The 23247-nt window shown below is 40.0% G+C and overlaps 2 protein-coding genes across 4 annotated transcripts in view; both read left to right on the top strand.

Annotated features, from left to right (window-relative positions):
• The first annotated feature begins 412 nt into the window (after window positions 1-412).
• On the top strand, window positions 413-6540 carry LOC128887874 (transketolase-like protein 2). Of its 2 annotated transcripts, none has more exons than XM_054144326.1 (7): window positions 413-618; window positions 3711-3856; window positions 3948-4137; window positions 4213-4447; window positions 4724-5041; window positions 5116-5331; window positions 5416-6540. In XM_054144326.1, exons 1-7 carry the CDS (start codon window positions 512-514, stop codon window positions 6085-6087), a joined length of 1884 nt encoding a protein of 627 aa, XP_054000301.1. In that variant the 5' UTR covers window positions 413-511; the 3' UTR covers window positions 6088-6540. The 2 variants fall into 2 exon arrangements, with proteins under 2 accessions (XP_054000301.1, XP_054000302.1); XM_054144327.1 differs by lacking the exon at window positions 413-618 and adding an exon at window positions 2363-2528.
• A 137-nt stretch (window positions 6541-6677) lies between these two features.
• Window positions 6678-23247, top strand: part of LOC128887868 (uncharacterized) — a 62247-nt gene continuing 45677 nt past the window's right edge. For both annotated transcript variants that reach the window (XM_054144314.1, XM_054144313.1), the window contains exons 1-2: window positions 6678-8452; window positions 16161-16236. The gene's annotated coding sequence lies outside the window, so the exon portion shown is untranslated. The remainder of the gene's footprint in view (window positions 8453-16160; window positions 16237-23247) is intronic.

Genomic DNA, 23247 nt, shown 5'->3' with positions numbered 1-23247 from the left:
GATTCCTTATACCGCATTTAAATTAAAAAAAGGGAATGGAAAGAAGCGTTTGAAATTTTTGTATTCAGTTTTATTCAACAGTCAGTGAATGAATTTGAATGTATGTGTTACATAACGATTTCATTTGTAGTTATAACTGTAAATCTTGACAATTCGAAACATTTTTCAGCTTTGATTTACCGAGATTTAACTGTATTTCGATGCTGATACATGTTCAAACTGATCATTGATCGATAATTTATGGAAACAAACCTCGTTTTTAATTTTTACTTTTTTGATGTTTGTTCTATACTTCGTCGAGGAGGTCGCCACGATACAAACACAAGTAGAGTCACCTAGAGACAACTAAGTACTATTACGAAGACAAATAATGCTAGCTCGTTAGATCGTCTATATTCGATATACATCGTGCTTGCGGGAATTCTACTTGTTGCTTGGAAGCACGAGCCATAGTCGGCGTTTTTCTGAGAAGGTTTTAAGAAGTTTAAACGGATTGTTGCACGAGAAGAAAATGGCCAACTATCACAAGCCGGAATCAAAAACCATCCAGGAATTGAAGGATATCGCGACGAAGCTGCGAATTCATTCAATCGATGCCACGCAAGCCAGCAAATCCGGGTACGTTCAGCAATTTTATGTTTTATTATAATTATTTCATTAATCGATTGTATACCGAATAATTTGTTCACAAGTCGATGTTCAACGATTAATTGTACATGCGATTGTGCAATTACGAGTCATGATTTATAAAAAGAAAAAATCAAAAGTTTGGATAATCGCGCGCAAAAATTACCACGATGTAAGCGACATGAGAGAGTGATTGCTTTATTTCTCCGTTGCGATAATTTATCTGCAAACGATAGTCGATTATGTTACACAGCATCGCGTTCAACGTCTTCTTTCATTTTTCATCGTCGAGATTGCGATGCTGGATATTTTTTCAGCGACTTGGCATTGATCCAAAGTTAGATTGTTCGCTTTTGCGATTCATCGAAGCCTTTAGTGTCACACCACTTTTTCAGCGTGTTACATCACAATTGTTAGTTCAAGGTAGTCTTATGACTGCATATCATGTTTATGCAGTTTACTAGAAACCGGAATCACGTCAACGTTCTGTTATATATGTGTTTCATTATCTTTACGATGTTTTATTTCCATCAGTTATTCATAATTAAATGACGAAGACAAAATACTGTAACTCAAAAAATTAAATAGATATATAGTCTAGCTTTCCATTGATAAATACAGTGAAATATTTATTTAGTTACTGGTAGAAAGAACGTATATAAAAATGCATTTACAACGTAGCGTGTGTCACAGGATACACGTTGCACGATTAAAAATACTAGTTTACATTCTAGTAAGCTGTAAACGTAATTAGTACTTTGGTGTGACAAATTGAAAGTTTTCAGCGTGAGAGTCGTCGAGGTGGAATCTCGAGAACCTTCATTTTTCTTACGCATGGTTTTGCACATAGCAACGGCATCTGCGACACGTGCACGATACGAGAATGATACAGGCTATGAAATTATTACATAACATTCGTACGATGAAATCGAACGATCACGAGCACGACAAAGTTTCATGTTTTCACTGAAAATATAACTCCAGATTTTTTAGGGTTAACCGCGATAAAGAAGTAAATGTAACCGTACGATAAATGTACATCGTACGACTCGTTAATTTTCCCGCGGGCCTTCTAAAAATATATTTATTGTAAAACTAACGTGGTTTTTTCCATTCGAGATAACGGAATTCGATAACGACCATGGGGTTTTTTTTGTATACAGAACTCATGTAGTAGATAAGTGCGAAAAGAACCATGAAGTAGAAATAATTCAACAACGTTACTTTCGTAAAATTATAATTTTTTATAACAACAGAAGTGAGATTTCACTTCAATTAATTTTCTAAAGAATAATGACTCGTTAAAAAAAAAAGGAATGGTATTCCTTTCGGGATATATTGCATGTTTCAGGGTAACATGTGTACGTAGGAGGTAACGTTCAAGCCTCATTCACACTGTCAGTGACGTAACTAACAATTCTGAGGGCCTTAAAACATATTATGCTGAATAGAATCACAGATACCTATAGATGTCCTTAGTTACACCACTGCTCATTATAGAATGCACGTACAGTTTGATTTGTTATTCGGTGTAATTTATTTGATATTTCACATTTTTTGAATGAGAATATTGGCGATCACCTTGTCACGTGTTATACATGGCGAGACGCGGAGTAAAAGTCCAGAAATTTCCCCCTCCTTCGCGTGCAGCGCAAACGCATTGATTTTGAAATGTCCTATAATCCGAGGGGAAGAAAGTAGGGACGTTTCGACGCACAGTAACTTCCGAAAGGTCTCTCCCCTCAGTTGTTATCGAACGTTCGTCCGGTGACGATTTTGAGAAGCCTATACCCTTCCTTCTAGTTCACGATGGTGCGCGATTCGAACATGGAAAAACTCCAAGACCTTGCGAACAGGCTTCGCATTGAATGTATTCAGGCTACCGAGGCATCGAAAAGTGGGTACGATGAAACCAAACATTTAACGCCTACTTTTTTTTTAGTAAAGTTCTCATATTTTCTAACTATTTTCACTTAACAATATTTTTATCGCCACACAGTTTTACATTGATATTTTCGTACGTTTAAAGTTTCCCCTTCAAACGGTCGATATAACTGCTTCTAATCGTTTCTCAAATTACGAAGACGTGTGATAATTCGTTATTAATGCCATTAGCTGAACACTTCGTTCAAATTAATTCTAATTATTTGGTAAGGATGACGTACACGAGGGACAAATATTTAAAAATAGTTACATATTCCACTCGTAATACTTTTGCGTCTCTGCAGAATTCAATAGAAAGTGATGTTTCATTGCAATTTAAATTCTGCGCTGGACATAAAATTTATTGTACTTTGTACGTTATTCTGGATTATTTACTTGGTTTCCTTTGCGTTAGATACCTTACCTATCGTAATAGATTGATAAAGATAGTAAAATTGTTGACCAATTTTACGATTGGTGTTCTCTATCGTTGAACGAGTACTCGTCGACATTGATCGGTGTCGCAATCATTTATTTTCAAATTTATCGTGATATGCGATAATTCGCGCAATTAATAGATATTGAGTATATTAGTAGAATTTGAATTAGTTGTGATATGGTGAACACGAGTAACAGACATGAAGAAATGTGGGAAAAAATATACACATGTTTGGAATTACAACCTTGGAATGTTTCCTAAAGACAAATAATATTCCGTTATATATTTGAATTAATTCCGACTTATAAATTTTATTTTATTTTGTCATAATTAATATATTATTATTATATTCATCATACTATGTTACTATCTTTTTTTTTTTTTTTACTATTCAAAACCATTCTACTAGCGTTGAACATACTACTATTTTTGTTTTACATGAAAAATATTATTCTTCCCCCTATTCATGCATTACACGTTGCGTAATAAAGAATTTTTGCTACTTTCGGTTTTTTTTGTGTTTCACGGTCGTGTGATTGAGATAATCGATCCTTGACCTTTAAAGATAATAGTTTTCGTAGATTTCCCCAATTTTTAATATCATCAAATTACATAATTGGTACTCGTAGAATGAAAAAGACTAGTAGTAAGTATTTTCCAATAAAATTAAAAAAAAAAAAATTTTTTTGTAAAGGCTATCTATTTTTTTTTCATTTTCTAGTCATCCAACATCATGTTCCTCGATGGCAGAAATTATGTCCGTGTTGTTTTTCCATACAATGCGTTACAAAGTATCGGCACCGCGCGATCCGAGCAGCGACAGATTTGTTCTGAGCAAAGGTCATGCAGCACCTATTCTTTATGCAGGTAACATTTTTGCATACATCTATATTAAACGATTCTCACGCGATGTACGATAAGATCACGCGATACTTATTACACATATATATCATTGTAGCATGGGCACAGGCAGGTCTTTTCCCAACCAGTGAATTGCTGAATTTGAGGAAAATTGATAGCGATTTGGAAGGTCATCCTACTCCACGACTTAACTTTGTTGATGTGGGAACTGGTTCCCTTGGACAAGGTCTCTCTGTTGCAGCAGGCATGGCCTATGTTGGAAAAAATTTCGACAAGGCTAATTATCGGTAATAATCATCGACAGAATAAGAAAGATTTTATTTGTAAAATATATAAATAAAATAATGGTAATGCATGTACAGCGTGTACTGTCTAATTGGTGATGGAGAAGCAGCAGAAGGTTCCATTTGGGAAGCACTTCATTTTTCGTCTTACTACAAATTAGACAATCTCTGTGCGATCTTCGACATAAATCGCCTGGGTCAAAGCGAGCCCACGTCTCTTCAACACAACATGGAAGTTTACCGTAAAAGACTCGAAGCTTTTGGTTTTAACGCTTTGGTTGTCGATGGTCACGATGTCGAAGAATTGGCTAAGGTATGTTTCAGATCGGGAATTATTAGGTTGTCCCGAAAGTTTCTTTCGCGAGTTGCACTCCATTATTTCATACGGTCGTGTTTATATAAATAGACAATCTAATTTCATAGATGTTCATGTTGTAACAGGAATGGAGCAAAATGAATCGTGCACAATTCAGTAATGTAACATAAAACATAAAATATTGTGCATGTATTACATATTAATAAAGCGAAAGAAACTTTTGGGACAACATAATATTTGAGTATACGGAAAATGTAAAATGGAACTTTACAGGCCTTCCACGAAGCACAAAATACGAAAGGACGCCCAACTGCTATTCTAGCAAAAACCTTTAAGGGCAAGCACTTCCCCAATATCGAAGATCTAGAAAACTGGCATGGGAAACCTCTTGGCAACAAAGCCAATGAAGTAATTCAGCACTTAACCGGAATGTTGAAAAACCCTGGCCCCCTTGGGTTGCACCCCCAGAAACCACTGGTTGACGATGCTCCACTCGTAGACATCAGCAATATTAAGCTAGCATCTCCTCCAAGTTATAAACTGGGAGAACAAGTAGCTTCAAGATTGGCTTATGGCACTGCTCTAGCTAAGGTTTGTACACTTTCTTTTGTAAGCAAAAAAGTTTATTTTTTTTGTACATCTTTTAATATTATTTTTTGTTTTAGCTGGCCAAAAATAATCCTCGCGTAATCGCTCTGGACGGTGACACGAAAAACTCTACGTTCGCGGAAAAAATTAAGACCGTCGATCCAGCCCGATTCATCGAAGGTTTTATCGCTGAACAAAACGTTGTAGGAGTTGCGATAGGTGCAGCCTGCAGAGACAGAACCGTTGCGTTCGTGTCTGCCTTTGCAACCTTCTTCACACGCGCCTTTGATCAGGTATGTATCGACTAGCGAATGTACAGTTAAATATTACACTTGTTTTAAACAATTAATGTATACGAATAATCTTTAATTTCGCAGATCCGTATGGGTGCTATTTCACAAACCAATGTTAACTTTGTTGGTTCCCATTGTGGTGTTTCAATCGGAGAAGATGGTCCATCACAGATGGGTTTGGAGGATATAGCTATGTTCCGTACGGTACCTGGTTCCACCGTCTTCTACCCGAGCGATGCTGTTTCAACAGAACGTGCCATTGAACTAGCAGCTAATACGAAAGGCATATGTTTCGTACGTACTTCCCGCCCTGCTACCGCGGTTCTATATAAAAATGACGAACCATTCGCCGTTGGCAAGGGTAAGGTGGTTAAATCTTCCCCAAAAGATCGAGTACTCGTTGTCGGAGCTGGTGTAACTCTACACGAGGCACTCAAAGCTGCTGACGAATTGTCTAAAGCTGGAATAAACGTTCGAGTAATCGATCCGTTCACAATTAAACCACTCGATGCTCAATTGATTCTAAAGAACGCCAAAGAGGTTGGTGGTAAGGTCATTACGGTCGAAGATCATTACGCGGAAGGTGGTTTAGGCGATGCAGTTTTGTCGGTAGTTGCTTTGGAAAAGAATGTTGTAGTTAAAAAGCTGGCCGTTACGGAAGTTCCTCGTTCTGGACCATCAAACGTATTGTTGGAGAAATATGGAATTAGTGCGAACAAAATCGTCGCTGCCGTTCAAGAAGTTTTAAAGTTGTAAACTTTAACAATTATACAGAATCATCGACGCTATCGCGTCAAAAAAGGAGATACGCAGAACATACTGCCACATAAAAAATTTATACGAACCCGCATTGTATTTGTAAAATGCAAGTATAAGGAAAATTAGTGCATTCCATCTTGTTTTTATACATTTAATATATGCATGAAGATAAAAAATTTGGTTTGTATTAATGTATAACAGAATAAGGGTGCTACACGAAGAAAAATTCCTCTTTGTATGTATACATATATGTTGTACAGAAAAACATTGAACCTCAAAACTGTATTGAAGTTTTATACATGAAAATTTTATTTTATACGAAAATTTGATACATGTAATATTTATGGATTACAGAAACTTTATTACCCCTACAAAAGTGCAGCGGTGATTTTTGAACTGTTTCTATGGTGAAACCAATGTTACGAATAAATAGATGTATTTGCAGAAAAAGGACCATTTTATGTGAACTCTGGCGATACCTTCTACCTCAAGCGTACAATCCTAAACATAATTACAAATTTCACAAACTCATAATCGTTTCACCCTATTTAACCATCGATACATATGGACATGCACGCTACTGGCTAATTAAGAAAATTCATCAAAAACGCAAACACGAATTAAAATCTCTCATAACAAAACTAGCTTTACAAAAACGAAATATCAGAGTATTCTCAGATTGTCAAACGTATCAAATTGAGAATCGAATCGTGATTGGTCGAGGAGTTTTAAGAAGACAAAACAGAAGGAAAACAAGAATAAAGTCCCTAGATATACATTAAATCTATATGTTCAAAAGAGAGGAATAATTTTCCTAGTATAATACGAAGCAAGTAAGATTTGTCTAAAATTTTCCATTCATTAGAATACCATCCACTTTATATGCAGTGTTCAGACGTGTCTTTATTTTGTACTTTTAAGTGAAAATAAAAGTAAAGATATTATATTTCATCCATTGTTTCAAATTAAGCGGTCAAGTGAAACCAAGTTGGATTCAAAATAGACTCCGGTTGAAATTTTAAACGAGAACGAACAGCAGCGCCACAATTCCCTATTAAACAAGGAACGTCAACCGTTCCTCGTTCTTCGGTCCGGTTCGTCCGGCTAGTCGTTCGCCATCCAAAATATCCAGGCTGGCACGGTCGAGTTTACGATTGTGTGCGTAGGCCCAAGTGTCTCTTTCGGTTCTGTCTCGTTGGTAGGTCTCGTGGTGGTCGGCCATATTGCGTATATGTACGTATCGCCCAGTGACTCGCACGTGTATGCATGTGTACGTCATACATACACGCGTGTGCGTTTCCCGTTCCGCGATTCGCATATCTCGAAAAAGATGGCCGCCATGAAAGCGTACGGTGGTGATGTTGACGTCGTTCGCAGCAAGGCCGCGTCACGTCCTCGAAAAGCGTGAATTGAACGCGATCGTTCGAATGCTTCCACGATCCTCGTGGTGTGCCCGTACGAGGAAACGATATATCGAAGAAGTTCTCGGTGATAGAGAAACGCGAGTGCAGTGTTCACTGGATCTCTCTTCTCCCAATTGTCGACGAAAACGGCCAGAAACGGGAGAGAGGAGAAAGAAAAGAGGAAGAACGAGCGAAGAACGTGCTCGACGAGGGGTTGAAGGGAATCGCGTGTGACAGAGAGAGGAACAAACGAGGATCGGAGGTAGGAAGAGAAGAAAGAAGAGAAAGCTGGAGGTATCGCGTGGAAAATACAGCAAGGGTGAATACGGAAGTGAATAGTCGCATGTAGAATCGCGGGTGGTTGTGTGTGGTGCCGCGAGTGAAACAAATGCGAGAGCGTCGTACGCGAACAAGCCTCTCTCTCGCCAATGATACCCTGGTCAACCTGTTTTTTGCGTTTCCACGGCGTTGCATTTTACGCGTGACTCGAAACTCCATGTCAACGAGGGACGGCCATATTAATCCGTAGCCCCCGCCGTCACACTTATTCCGAAGAATTCTCGCTTCCTCGAAGGTGGTGTCTCGACAGTTTCACGATCGTCGTTACTTTTATTTGTGCGTAGCCCCGTGCGTTACCGTGTTCGTGTATACGTGTTGTGTCGTGCCTTGTCCTCACGTCGTACCCCGGTGCCGTGTGCGTATTTCGTGTTCGTGATCCCCGACCACTTGGATATACGCGCTTACGTAGCCCTCCAGGTTTCGCCGAATGACGGTACGCGTACGTGATGCATGGACAGCGGCACTAGCGTGTACAAGCAACATAGACGACGGCCACTCCGCGAGTTCCGTGCCGCCCGATGTTTGTGCATCCTACCGAAACAATTCACCGGTTCTCCACCACCGTGTCTACCCACTCTGCCAGCAGTACCACCCTTCCTAAATCCTGCACTACCCACAGAGTGAGTACACCGACAATATTCTTTTCATATTTTTTTTGGGTGTCTATGGATTAGTATCTATCTTGAAAAACATACACAAAAAAATTGCCTTGCTTGGTCTTGAATACCAAGTGTTTTACGGCTTGACAGGAGCAATGTCTCGATAACAGTTCGGTATGTTTGGAATAATTTGTGTTATCGATGATGGAAATCTGTGCTTTATGTAATATATAATTAAACGGAGTACTTAGCATCTGTCGGGCATCTTCATAGCAATAGCTGAACAAAATTGAGTCTACGATTTGAACCAGGAAATGATAACATCAAAGGATAGTTACATGTCTGTGGAAGTAGTAATGCATTTACCGCACATTGAACCATAACCAATCCATGTTAGAACTAAAACGAAGTAACCTCATTTTATGATATTCCAATTTTCTATATCAAGTGTATCGTGTTGAATCTTACTTATGAAATGTATACATTAGTTTCTTGTATCCTTTGGATAGGCTTCAATGATAATTTGGTTACATATTCATGCATAATTACTTATTTTAACCTTATATACTTGTCTGTTTTATATTTACACGTGATAAACTTGTTAGATGTAATAGGAATATGAAAATACCAGGAGATATTCGTGACTTGACCAATGAGTGCATCATTGATAGTATGTAATGCTTGGTTATTAAAATTGTTCAGATAGAGGAAAACAAACAACAACATAACCTCAATCTAGAGGAGGGATATAGAGAAGCTATATTCAAGTAAACTGTATAGTTTACTGTAGGCGTAATTCCAACCTTGATTGGGTGGCTTATGAGTACTAATACCAACCAATGCATATTCCTTCTTACTCTCATTGCATTTGTCTCATAATTTGGGAAACTTTCATAGTGCATTCTGTGACAAGTCTTATTTATTCCACTTTTGAGAGATAGAATAGTAAGATTCTAGATTTTACAGAAATCTATTTTTTTTTTTTTTTTTTGCAATAGTTTGAGGTTATTTGTTATTGTAAAAGATGGAATTTGAAGTAAGGAGTAAAGAACGAGGTACGTTTTCCGTGCGCCGATATCACGAGTCAGAGGAATATATCGAAGAGGGAATTTGCATAGTAGGATATCAATTGATCGCATTCGTCATGCGAGTAATTTTTAGGGTGAAAAGACGGTTTCACAGAGCGATTAATCATTTCCCTTCTAGCAGCTCGGCCTATTTAATAGCGTGTTCCAGTGGCCTGTCGCTCGGCCTTTTTATACCGGTTTCAAAGGCGGTCGAGTGTACTTGGTATTTCATAGCAGTGGTGCTGTTACGAGATGCTACCGTGCGAGATTTTTGCCACTATTATCAACGCTATCGAACTTTCCGCGTTTGTTCCACCCCAAAACGCGACTAAACATTTTTGACAATACGTTTTGTTTCGTCCACGTCCTCCCACGCTTAATTTTCGTTCCATTGACTTGCACCATAATTATTTCACCATAATAATTCTTTCACGGTTCTTAATTGGATTCAAACAATATATTCGTTAACGAAAACAATTCGCGAAATTAAATAATCACCATCTCCATCGTTCTGCCGTTTTGGCAAATTGATTAAAATAGAGGGAACGAACGTTTACAGAGAAATAACAGTTTCGAAGATAATAGACGGAAACAATACCAAACTACCAAAATATTTCGTTATTAAACCTCAACAAAGAGATTGACGAACATCCGTAAAATGAAATTGTTATTCACTGTCTACTTCATGAAAATGAAATATTTACAAGTGGTTGCTTTTATTTATAACCAAATAACAACGTTGATCGCGATTGTTTTAGGGAGAGCCAACAGCGTGTAAATATTTTCTATAAAATAGAAAAGTAAACAACAATTGTACTTCATAGACGTTGAATTTAACTTTGAGGTTAATCGTACGTTTGTCGATCTAAAAAAATTGTTGAGGTTCCTATACGTATAGAAAACTTCTCCCTCGCAAGGTATTGGATTTGTTCAACCGTCGGAGCCGGGGAAAAAGCGAAAGCATTTCTAATTTATCATCGAAGTAATTGGAACATTCCTGTGCGACTTGCGCGCCTTCATATTTTCTCTGGAATCGACCAATTAATTTTTCGATCTCGAGTTCAGGTTTTTCCCGTTCCAACTGCGCCGAGTAAACGGAAGCTAACCTCTTCAAGCCTGCTGTGCGTTGTAATGTATGTTTTGTATCGTTATTTCACGCGAAATAAGTAATTTCTCTGTCTATTTACTGTTTTCCATGGGAATATTTCGACATCGACGCGATATACTAGGATTGAAAAATGTTTCGTTAATTTATGTAATCAGATGAAAGCAAAGATACAAATTATTATTGGATAGATACGTGTATTTTGTCACGTAGCCAGTTTCGATTAGAATCACTTCAGGTCACAACATTTGGGAGTGCTCTCGAGAGGTTGAAGAAATATAAATTAAGAAGATAGTCCAATTCTCGAAACGAACGTGTACAATGCATTGCCCGAGTTAACGCCACGTTATTCAGCGATAATTCTTCCGACGGCTGTTGGCTGATCATCGACCACTTTCGATTCAGTTAATGAAAACTTAGTTAATACAGATTATTTTAAATGAAGGTTAGGTTAGTGACAGTATAAAGCTTCACATACGCCTTTTTATCGAAACTTTGCTTATTTTTACTTTTCTACACCCTCTTTATTCTTCACTCGTTACTAAATTTTTAATCCACGCAATCTTGACACTATAAACTATATTGTTCCAGACACGTGGCCTAAAATGATCGAGTCAAGTATCATCTGAAAGATCTTAGCTTCGAATTGGGCCTTCTCGGGTTCCCACGACTTCCTGTTCGGATGTTATCAATCATTCTCCGTTGAAACTTTGTCAACGCGAGTGCACGAACACGAAATTAGAAATTTTGTTAAAGAAGTTTATCGAAGTTATTGAAAACGAAATGAAGTGAATGAAAAGAGGTTTAAACAGACAATTAAAAAAGAATTAAATTTTGTCGAAGCTACCGTCGGATAGCGTTCGGTGACGTAAGCGTATGTACGTTCCCCGGCAAATGGTTACAAATGAATTCGTAATTAGCCCAGCTGTCTGTCTCCGTGTTTCTTAACAAATGACGGTATGATGTCATTAATGGCATCGAACGAAATTGTTGAACGCCTGGTAACGCAAAACCTCGCGCGCTTTTCTTATTTTATCTTATCAAAATGTTTTAATCTTTGCCATGGCGATAATGCATGGACGCCATTATAATCTGTAATACGAGTAACATTTACTTGCATCGGGTATCATTTTCTTTCGATGACTGTTAGCCGTGTGCTGTGGGAGCGACGCACCACGTACAGGGTGGCCCATTTCAATCGAACCATTTAGTCTTATTTTCCCATGAGTATAAAATGATAGAAATAGAAAGCATAGAAACAAAAACAGAATTACGAAAGGATAAGAGGATTACGTATCAAAGTTTACATGATTTCTAGCTCTTCATTCGCTATCTCGATAAGTGGGTAAATACATTTTTTTTTTTTTTTTTTTTTTTTACGATAAGAGCAATAAATAGATGTAGTACTCGTATAATTAATCTGGCCATTAAGCGATACATCTACTTTATGGCCGTGTAGGAACATATTTATTCAGACACAAATTTCGACCAACGAATAAAAAGCTACGCTATTTTTTATTTGTTGCCCGTAGAATACAAATTGCAGTTTCGATTTATAAACCGAAATATCTCGGCAACGATTTCGTTTCTATTCCGTAATAAAATTTCGCCCGTCCCCGATTTAAACCCACCCTCTGCTCAGGCGAGTGACGTTCGATGAAAAGATCCTTTTGAACCTTTGGAAATGCGTGAAATCAATTCCTCCGCCATGTTATTATTTCGATGCGTTCGTGCGCGCGAAACGTTCGAATTAGTATTCGGCTACAGCCACGTTGTTGCTAATTCATTATTGGGGCTGGCCGGAAGGGGGGGGGGGGGGAGCAATCGGATTTTACCCGATACCGCGTATAAAGTTCCCGTTAACCGCGTACAAGCTGATTAAAAAATTGCTAAATTATTCTATTGTTTTGCTCGAAAATGTCCACATTAAAAATCAACGGATTTTGAAAAATATCGTTGTGTACATTGTTAAGTGTGTACGTTGAACAGAGATACATAAGTGGCTACGCTAGCATAGCCATTGTTTCTCGAATACGGCTGGAGCAAAAAAATTAATTCTTTGGTAAATAATTAGCAAATAAATAGCAAAAAAATATCGCGTTAATTCGGCATTGGCCTTTTGAAATGGCTACGCCAGCTTAATATACGTAAGGTTTTCATTTGCTGACTCTAATCGCCACCGATCTTAAATTTAAATATAGATTCTAATACTAAAATATCCCCGCTTGTTCGCACAAAAATCCGTATTTTCCGAGCGTTTTGAGCCACACCGTCGCTGGGGAAACTTTCCCGCTGGCATATTAATACGGTCTGATCGGGGACCGAGCCCCGATGCTTTTCCCAGTCCCAGTGGGTTAATTCCATAAGACCTTTGAAAGTTTCCCGCGTGCCGTCGGGTGGTTTATCGATGCGTTCGGTTGCACACGCGCGCCGGTGTGCGTGTATGCACGCATGAATGAGTAGATCGACGAAACACGCCAGCGGGATCGAAAACGGGGTGCCATTATCTCGTTTGGGAGAGACTCGGTGCTCCATCGAAATTCGGGTCTGTTTATCCGGACGGCGAGAGCAAATCTCAATCGTCAAACCGTAGAGTGGCACACTTATATTTCGTTCATTAAATCAACGTTGGAGTCCAGCGAACCGTATTGTTGTTTGTGTCTGTTATTATTGCTCGCAACCTCGAAACCTCGACGGAACGCGAAATATTTTATCTTCCGTGTCTTTCACTCGACGCTACGAACCGTGAAATAAATTAACGAATTGCCGTTGGATTTCAATGGAACGTTGTAGGTGCCTTGTATCGCTCGACCTCTATTTATAAACATTTTTTTTTGTACCGAATTGCGCGTAATGTTACACGCGAGTCACGTTTTGTTGCTTTGACTCGTATTCCTTCTAGGATAAAAAGATATTCGTCGGTCAGAGATATCGTATGAAATATGTATCTTGTTTGGTTTTCTTCCCTTCTTTTGTCGATAAATTGCGCACTAAACGAACGAATAAATCGGACCCAAACGTGCCACTGCAGTGTCGAAAACGGCGCGAAATCGCGGAATCTCCATTTAGAAATCCCCTTGGTAGGAAGAGAACGTCTCGCGTACCGCCTATTCCCCCGTCGGGTCTCGTACGTCGCGATTTTTACGCCAGACAACGAGAATTTCCCGCGGCGCTTATTTTCCTCGGTTGTTATTTTTCCTTACGTCGGCCGACTTTATAACTGGGATAAAATTTGAAACGCGACCGGCCCTGGTTGCCGTGAAAAGCGCGCCAAGGTAAGTTCGCCGTACGGGGCTCAACGTTCGCGCAAAAAAAGTGCTTTCGGAAGCGCGGAGGCCTTTTTAGCGACTGAATGGACCTTTAAATACGGGATCTAGCATACCTCACCTTTAAAAATGGAGGCTTTGTTGGCCTTGGAATGTTCCTCTCGGTACACCGAGTGGGAGACTCCGAATCTTTGGAATTGAGAATACGCGCTATCTGGAGCACGAGTCGCGATACTCCTACCAGGGGTAGTTTATTTTTGTTATTTTTAGAAAGTTTAAAGAAGGCAATTAACACTCTAACTACCGGACTATTTAGAGAGCTTACTTAGGAAGAGTTTGAAAGAGAATTTCCTACGTCAATATATTAGGTTGTCCGAAAAGTTTCTTTCGTTTTATTAATAAGTAATGCGTACACAATATTTTATGTCTAATGTTACATTATTGAATTGTGTACGATTCATTTTGCTCCGTTACTGTTACGCCATCAACATTTGAGAAATTAGATCGTCTATTTATGTAAACACTACCGCACGAAATAATCGAGTGCAAATTATGAAAGAAACTTTTCGGACAACCTGATATATTAATATACGTTGAATTTGGCTTACGCGTACTAATGAAAAGTATATCAATAGGTCTATTTGTAAATACAAATAAACCTGTGTCCATTCCGAAAACAAGGTAGAGAATGAAACCTGTTTAATTCTCTACCTTGTATCTACAAGTGCAAGTTTCCTTATTTAAATTAGTTTTTCACAACAGACCGTTCTATCCTTGTTTCTTTTTCGTGTCTTCCGGTTGCGGCTCGGCCCCCTCGATTCGACTCTCGATCCACCAAAAGATTAAACGCGCTTTCGAGCATTCGACAAGTGCTTCTAAATCAGATTAGTCGACTGACTCGATATAATTCCGTTCGATTCCGATTGGATAACGTTCAACGGACCTCGGAGCTCGGTAAACGCGTTAATTTAAACTGGCTGCGGGAGTTCCAGGCACGCGAGAACCGAAATTTAAAAAAACAGCCTCGCTTCGACGATGGTTTAAAGGTAGTTTCTAATGGATGCATGAAAGTGACCAACAAAATTTGGAACTCGTGCATTTTGCGCATTCATACCGAGAAAAAAAAAAAAAGAAACGGGAAAGGTTGAACAAATTTGGTAAATTATGCATTTCAAAAGTTCGTGAAGTGGACACGACGGAAGTTGCTTTTGGAACTCCGTGCAGAGTATAAGTTCGTTGGAAATGAATGCAAAAATTTGTAGATATTTTGAAATTCATACTTTTGGCGAGGTTATTAGCAGTCTAATAGAAACGCGACTGATAGGGCGCTAGACTGTTAATTATTCAGTTCTTAATAACCAAAAGAAGAAGTTAAACTACATATTCATCATTTCGACGAAAAGACTAACGTAGAATTCTCCGATTATTGTCTCATCGGACATCCCGCGATCAGAAATTGGTTCCGGGAACGATTCTGGGGAAAAGATAGAGATCGCTAATAGACCGACGAAAGTTTACGGCGACGACTCGCGGAGGGATTAGAAAAATTGAATGCGATTCGACGGTAATTTAAAGCGGCTCGAAACGAGAAAACGATTTCGACGCAGCGGAGATTCCCCCGGTTCGCTCTCGGTTTGAAATAAAGTTAACTCGAGATAATAATCGTAACGATTCCAGCAAGCGAAACTCGACGAAGGTATGGCGAATGGGCGCCATAAACGTTCGTTATCTCGTCTCTCGCGTTTAAACAATCCCGTTTCGCCGTTTCCTTCCTAAACTCGCGCCGCAACTGTTCCGTAAAATTCGTTTCGCTTTGATCCCGACAGATTTGAAATTATTCCGCGAACCACCTGAAACGGATTCGACAAACGATTCCTTCGCTGAGCAAACACCCCCGCGGCACCCAGCGGACGCGTCGCGATAAACACAAATTAATTCTTCTCGAACGTGAGCGGTCGATCCTCGAAACGGTTAATTAATCGACCTGAATTTCTCGCAATTTCGTTTAACGACGAGGAGAAGTTGGAATTTACGGCGAGCAGATACTGGTTGGTAACTTCATCGCTTCTGAAGCATTGAAAGAATTAGATTATCAGTGACCTCTGGTACAAGAAACTCTAGGGATGGAAAGAATTATACTTATTTTTTCTTTTTCTGACTTAACCATCTTCTGAAGAGGGAAATTATTAACTAACGCTTCAATGATGCTTATTTTTATCTATAATTAGTTTAGATTCGTACTATTCGACTCGTAACTTCTCCACACAAATAATTATTTATTTCTGTTGCAGAACTAGGATGTGCTCAAAGTTGTTACGCTGCATCCACTCATCTCCACTAGTACCGAGATCGCGCGACTCGCAGCAGGTTAGTAAACAAATATTTTCCTCGTTACCATTCGCTTTCCTTTGAATCGAAACGTATATTAAACGAAACTTGAAATTTGTTATACAAATAAGAGAATCACTTAGACTCTACGTAAGTACTTGAAATTACTATAACGAGTGCTTACGTTTTACGAACTGCAATAGTGGCCTTATCGGACTCCAAAATTACATACTTTTGTTCGAGGATACCACGCCTAATTGTCGCGGTGAAAACAACTACTTAACGACACAAGGTGTTATTACTAAACTCGCTATTCCATGCATCCTAATATACGAAGCAGATACAGCTCACGCAAGTATTCAAGAAATCAGAAAACACGCACTGCGGAGGGTTAAGGGTAAAAATCAAAACACCTGCGAATGTAATCGCGTTACATATTTTTGCTCGCGGGCGGGGGCGAAAGGGTACGAAATTTTGTAATTGGTCGTTATCTCGAAGCGAGCTTTCGCTGGTCACGCGACACGATTAAATCAACGAGTCCAAGGCTTTTATAAATTTCAATGGACGCGTTTTAAAGCATCGCGGGAATTTTAATATCTCGCGCAAAAATTCCAGCGCATGCCGGTGCTTATTGTCGCGGCATAATTGTTTAGCGGAGATAATTAAAGCCAGGGGATGTTTAACCGCCGTGCGTGGAACTTTTCCGCGGTACGGTTTCAACGGTTTAACTATCAACCCAAGATCTCCTTTTTCTCTCCTTTCCAGTTTTCCCGGTTTTTAAACGCGAGTTTCGTGAATAAACACGCCTTCGGAGGATATTGTTATCGGCAACGTTATTATTATCAGCCGGCACTACGTGACCGAGTCGCGACATCGTTTATTCAATTAAACAGTTATTCGAATTGAAATGTTATTGGTTCAACGTGAAACGTAATACGATTACCTATATCGGTATACGTAATTCACACTGTAATTTGTATTCTGCAAATAACAGATCGGAAGCTTCGTTGGATCAAGCGAATTTTTAATATCCTCAATTTTTTTTAATATCGATCCACTCTTTTTGTACGTTGTACCAAGTCGATGGTCCTTTGACCAAAAGCAAAAACCTGCCGGAAATTGATTTTTAATATTTTTATAGCTTCCTGAGAACTCGCGAAATAGGTAAAATTACAGGAAAACCTACTCTCGGTTCTTTATTTACACATTCGAGGTTTGCCGTTCGAGTGAAAAGTTTGCGTATCTCTTATTCAACGATCTCTAGGAAAAATCGTCCCCTTTTTACGCGGGATAAGTTAGGACGGCGATGGAAACTCCTCGGCGCGAGTTACGCAAAGAAAGGAGGCGATGGGGAAGACGCGTGACTGTAACGCGAGCCGCGGTTACGCGTCTCGAATAATCGCGGTGGAAAGAAGACCGAAGCGAACGGTATTATTCGAACTCTTTTCATAGACTCATAAGATATGCGCGAAGTATGTAAGTTATTGGACGGAGGGACCGCGCGTCTTCGAGCGGCCATTATACTCGGAAGAGGATAGCCGGAGCCGATGCGGTAATCGATGGATCCCATTTACGATATCGAAGTTAAATAATCGATGCGCCTTCGAGAGGACACCAGAGATAAAGCAGTCGCTAGAAGGTAGCTTAGTTGCTCGCGGATTAAAAGCCACCGTGGAGATCCTCCCCGTATAAAGGTCAACGTAAAAATAAAGCCGCGAATGTAAAAGAGCGACTCGACCCGTTTTTCCCCTCTATTGGCTATTTTTTCGATGGAAATTAGCTGTACTGTGTCTCCAAGACCCAGATGAGGATCCTTTCGAAGCTGAAGCTCCTGGCTAATCAGATTTTCCTTCTGTTTTACTTCGTTGCGAAATTCACAGGCACGCGATTCTTTTTAAACTCTCCACGTGAATTCGGTAATTACTTCATTCGTCACTCTGGCGTTTAATTTGACAAAAAGATTCCTCGACTTATTTCGATCTGAACAATGGATAACGAACAAATCCTATACATTCGCGACGTTTTTCGACCCGACGCCGTAATTTTTACCGGGTGGATTGTTGGCGGAGGCTTTAGGTAAGCAGCATTTCGTATGCGCCAGCATAACGTTTCGGGCATTATCCGTAAAATGAGTTCCGTGTAATTCGCGGACGGTCTATTTATCGGAGAAGCTTTCAGCGTAACCGCAAGCCCGTCAACCTTTTCCGAACTAATTTCTACCCTTCTTGCTTCGTGGCCATCGAGGGAAATCGGTACAGCGATAACTTTCTTCATAAATATTCAACGGGACGCGCAGTCGGACGTTGGAAAATTGGAAACCTCGCCTCTTGTATCCCTTTGGAGTCGACCTCCATCTTTGCGTTCCGGTTCGAAAATCTGCAAGGTTGTTTCTTTTTCCAATCGAATTTCGATGCCTGAAATTTCCTTTTAAAAAGTTTATTATCCACATTCCTCCGACGAGAGCATCGTTCGCGGCGAATCGATGGTTCCGGGTCGAGTAATAATTTTTAGAACGCATCGTTCGAAATACGCCTACCCGATGCCGCATCTCCCGAACGGAAAAATATCGACGTGAACGTGACGCGAATGGAAAACATCTGATCGCGTACAACCGGCGCGCTTGGGAAAGTTACCGTTGAAATTTCCGTCAAATAAATCACATTAAATTTCTGGTATAATTAAACTGTCGTGTTCGAGCCGTGCTAGGCGTGTTTCCATTTGCGCGGATATTTTAATTGCATCTCTCTCTTTCTCTCTTCTACCCCCCGCCCCTCCTTCCCTCCTCCTCCTCCTCCTCCTCCTCCTCCTCGTAACTCGTGTATTTTGGCGCGGTTTATGCGCGACGTTTCGCGACCTCTCGAGTCTAAAGTCGCTGGGTATACAAAGTGCCATCAAATAGCCGTCATTTTCGTGCAAAACGAGTCAGCGTAATTCAGATATTACAATTTCTCGATGTTAATAAGATTTCTTCGTTGACGATATCTCGCGAAACGGTCCACACGGTGCATAAATAAACGCGTACGAACGATCGCCATTTTTTCAACGGTGAACCGATGAGTGTGCAATATTCGCCGGCGTTTTTTTTTTTTTTTAATTTAAAAATGCAACGTGCATCACTTTTTCATAAACGACTTGTCGTCATTCAGCGTATAAAATTATCGCGTGGCCATTAAAAGATATGCATTTTTTTATGGGAGGAAATTATTCAATTTCTGTAGCTACTCAAATATTCCACCGCTGCAGTCGAAACCCAATTTTTTTTTTCTCTTTTTTTCTGTACGCATTGTTACATTTTTAAATTCCACGGTAGGTATACTCCATTTTCTCATCGTTATTGAAACCTATTACGACCCTGTTTCAAACTGATTCAATCTACCACGTTTAACGAGTATTTGAGCAGCGGGAGCACTCAAGCCGTAAACTTATCGCGAACCGAATGGAATGCGCTTACAAATCTTTTACTTGGCGCAGGAATCAGGGTTATCAATGCCACGTAATCTGCCACGGCGAATACAGCTTTAATTTGCAGAACGCAAACGTGAGACATTATGGCAGCCTTCAATGGTCACACTTGATATGCATTACGAGTGGACTGCGGGTGTTTATACCAATTCATATTTTCAGTGATACGGAGAAGGAATTGGAGCTTGAACGAATGTGTGGTTTATATATTAGTGAGACAGAAAAGTAATCAGAATGTCTTCGACTTGGAAAAGATTTTCAATGAAGAATCGAAGGACTTTTTCAAAAAAGGAATCGAACAACTGTACACTGGCAAAAAGTGTTGGAAAAGTGATGGAAATTATTTTCTTGATTAGTATTTAACACTTTACCGACCGGTAGCCGATTAATCGACTTTTTGTCCCCAACGCTCACCGGCTGGTAACTGCTATGGTAACTAGCAAGTATTTGTTACTTTGAATTGAGATAAAAGTTGCTCTGCTCTGGAAGTTCTCGTATTTTTATGCAATGCCCGGTGCCAGGAAGATCTGCTGCCGAGCGGTCGGTGAGAAGGGCATAGGATCTTGAACCGCTACCGGTCGGTAAAGTGTTAAGATTTATTCAACACGTTGATCGCCACGTCACCCATATATGAGTGACAGTGCTTTTCACTGAAAAACGAAAACTATTAATTCTGAAAGTTAAGTGTCATAGAAAATGAATTTAAATAAAATACTTGAATTTTGATGAAGTTACAGAACTAAATACAAAAATAAGTGTTTCATTACGAAGTTTCCAAGAGTCTGTAAACAAAATTAAATCGCAGTAGAAATTTTCAAGAGTATTAGTCTGGCAGTGAACGTGTTAATAAATAAATGGTGATAAAATTTTGATTACTTTTCGGTCTCCCTAATATAAAATGACAATATATATATATATATATATATATATATATATATATATATATATATAAAATATACATCACATATACATACCTTTTCATAGCTTCTCCACATTTGTCATAAATGCATGAACAGCAGTCTAGTAACGAGAGAAATCAATTTACGCAAAAGAGAACGGTAGTGGAAGTGCAGAAACAAAAAATAGCAGGATCCCGTGTCCTGCGTAAATTGTTCGTATCCGCGGTTGGTAAACGAGCATGTCCCAGTTTCGAGAATCACCCTGTACGGCGGTGTCAGGATCTCTAGAAAGACTTCGTCTGAATACGTGCGAGTTCTCACCCTTCCCGCCTAAGCAACCCCCTCACGATCTCGCACCGTGGTTTCTCTAGTTTTCCTTTCCTCGTTCGCTCATTCTCGGCCGTATTCCTCCTCCGTCCTTCCGCGTGAAAATTCGTCATTGTTGAAGATGCTCGTCACGGCTGACTTCTCTCTGCTTGAAACTAATGAGACGGGGACATCTCCGTACGCGTCGCGGCGCTGGGAATATACGGTCGACGTATTCAATGTGTATATTTCACCGAGTACGCCGAAGCCACGGTACGATTACCGATTAATTAAATAAAAAGGGGACAGGAAGCTTATCTTTTAATTTTAATAGGAAATATTAATTCCAAAGGTGGGACGATAGCGAAAATAAATCTCTATAGAATTCGTATAGAAACGTTCAATTCCTATGGAGTGTTAATTCAAAAGTTCGAAATTAAAAACAGACAATAAAAGAATGATTACATAAAATCAAAGACGGCAGCGATGAAATACGAAGCCAATAGCAATATCCACACCTGTGTACACTCATAAGTCATCACGTAGAGAGCGTGGTACTGGCCAATAATTGTCGGCGAAAAGATTAAGCTCGAAAAGTTAAACTTCCATCGGTCGAATGAACAAACATGTTTTAAATTAAGGAAAGCTCAGGCAAGGAGAAGGAAAAGTTGTCGTGGGATAATTGGGGGCTCTCCGCAGAGCCAAGATTCATTCGTCCTTTGGGAAACCATTGGCTCGTTAGGCTGCGCTCTCGAGACGTTTGCGAAACGAGGAACCGGTAGATGGTTTTGTCCACGACGTCGATAAACGACTACAAAGAAGAGAAGTACGTACGTATATCGACGACGGAGAACAAAAGACACGGTTCGGGAGCCAGTTCATCTATCGTTGGCTCCAGAGATGGGTATAAGATGCGAACAAAACGCAGTGCACGATTTTTATTTATCATGCATTACACGATCAGTTCTATTCCGCGTGTTCGGAGTAATTATCATCGTGTGGACTCGTGGAACGCCGAAACTTCTCGGCAATGAGTAAGGAGTATTGTACACCGTTAAATAGCTGAAATAACATGTACAGAAAATGGACAACGGTTCCGTTGAATTAACGAGGAAACGTGGATCCCTTTGTTCCCAATAAGTACGAGTCGATATTAATGGAGCCGAATTGAGAGGGTTACTCGGGAGCGAATTTGTTATTCAGGGAGAAAGAATAGTAAATGGATATCGATGTTTGTATATCTTCCCGTAAAAGGGAAGGGGATTCTCTTTCAACTTGGCATTTTCTCCACTGGATGCAATTTTGCATTCCTCTAGGGCCAGTCGAGGATGATAATGTTTGAAGCACTACAGATTTTAGAATCTTTCAGACAAACTAATATCTTCTTGATAACTCGTTTAAGAGAAGATTCTTGTGTGCTATGATTGAATTCTCCGAGCCTTACAGTCTTTTACAATATTTCAAATTATTCCTCGTTGTAATCTTCATAGCTTCTGGATGATCGCCAACTTTTCCCAACCATTACAGTTTGTATCCTCAGGTGCATCCTCAGATGCATCCTCAGGTTCATGTTGCTCGGATACTGACTCTCCCTTTGATCCAAGAAGTCTGTATGTTTCAAAAATTCTCCAAAAATGCTCGTAATCGTTCGATTAAGGCAAATTAGTCAATAAACGTTATAAAAGCGTCCGTTAACCATGTTATCGTAAAGAAACGGTTTCTATCGCGCCATTAGAAGTGGCGACCGAACGTCACGTGAAAACGGACCTCGTCCACGTGTACCGCATACCCTAGGTCGGAGTTGCCCACGGCGAACGGGTTGCAACGGCGTTTCATAAACATTTCAGGCAACATTTCGGCCGGGAGAATTGGCTCTAGGAAACCACTCGCAAAAGCGTTTGTAATTTCCTCCCGGATCACCCTGTATAACGACCACAGCATCGTTTCGCGTGAGCGGAAAGTTTTGAAAATTTGTTGCCAAAGCCAGTCCCGTAACCGGTGATTCCGACGGAACACGGAACGCCTGTGTAGGTCGCGGCTGTAATTTCGACCGCAAGACAGGCGGTGTTTTGTCTCTTTATGTTTCTTTCTAAGCCCTTAAACGAGGCCGAACTCGTAAAAGGGGCACGCGCGCAACCAAGGGTCAGGAAGGGACCCACGTGCAAGCTCGTAATCTCGATAGCGATCTAATCCCTAAACTGCAGGCGAAAGGGGCAAGGGCGGATTGACGGCACGTAGAGCTAACTCACCTCCATCGCTCTAGTCCTTACCACCGTTTCTAAAATGGAAGATGTTGGGCCAAAGCGAGAAGGCTCGAGCCAGAAAGTGGTTGATTCTAAATAAAAATAAATGATTGAGTCGAGACGCTTCAAGTTGGGGATTT

This window comes from Hylaeus anthracinus, unplaced genomic scaffold (assembly GCF_026225885.1).
Source record: "Hylaeus anthracinus isolate JK02 unplaced genomic scaffold, UHH_iyHylAnth1.0_haploid 11989, whole genome shotgun sequence".
In the NCBI taxonomy this organism is placed as follows: domain Eukaryota; kingdom Metazoa; phylum Arthropoda; class Insecta; order Hymenoptera; family Colletidae; genus Hylaeus; species Hylaeus anthracinus.
Note: the sequence above shows the minus strand (reverse complement) of the source record. Positions and strands in the feature narration are given on the sequence as shown.

What these genes read in the sequence shown, in the direction of transcription:
- LOC128887874 (XM_054144326.1), top strand. Translation starts at nt 512, where the DNA reads ATGGCCAACTATCACAAGCCGGAATCAAAAACCATCCAGGAATTGAAG. An exon ending in ACGCAAGCCAGCAAATCCGG is followed by an intron (nt 619 to 3,710) that starts GTACGTTCAGCA and finishes TTCATTTTCTAG; the next exon opens with TCATCCAACATCATGTTCCT. An exon ending in ATGGCACTGCTCTAGCTAAG is followed by an intron (nt 5,042 to 5,115) that starts GTTTGTACACTT and finishes TTTTTGTTTTAG; the next exon opens with CTGGCCAAAAATAATCCTCG.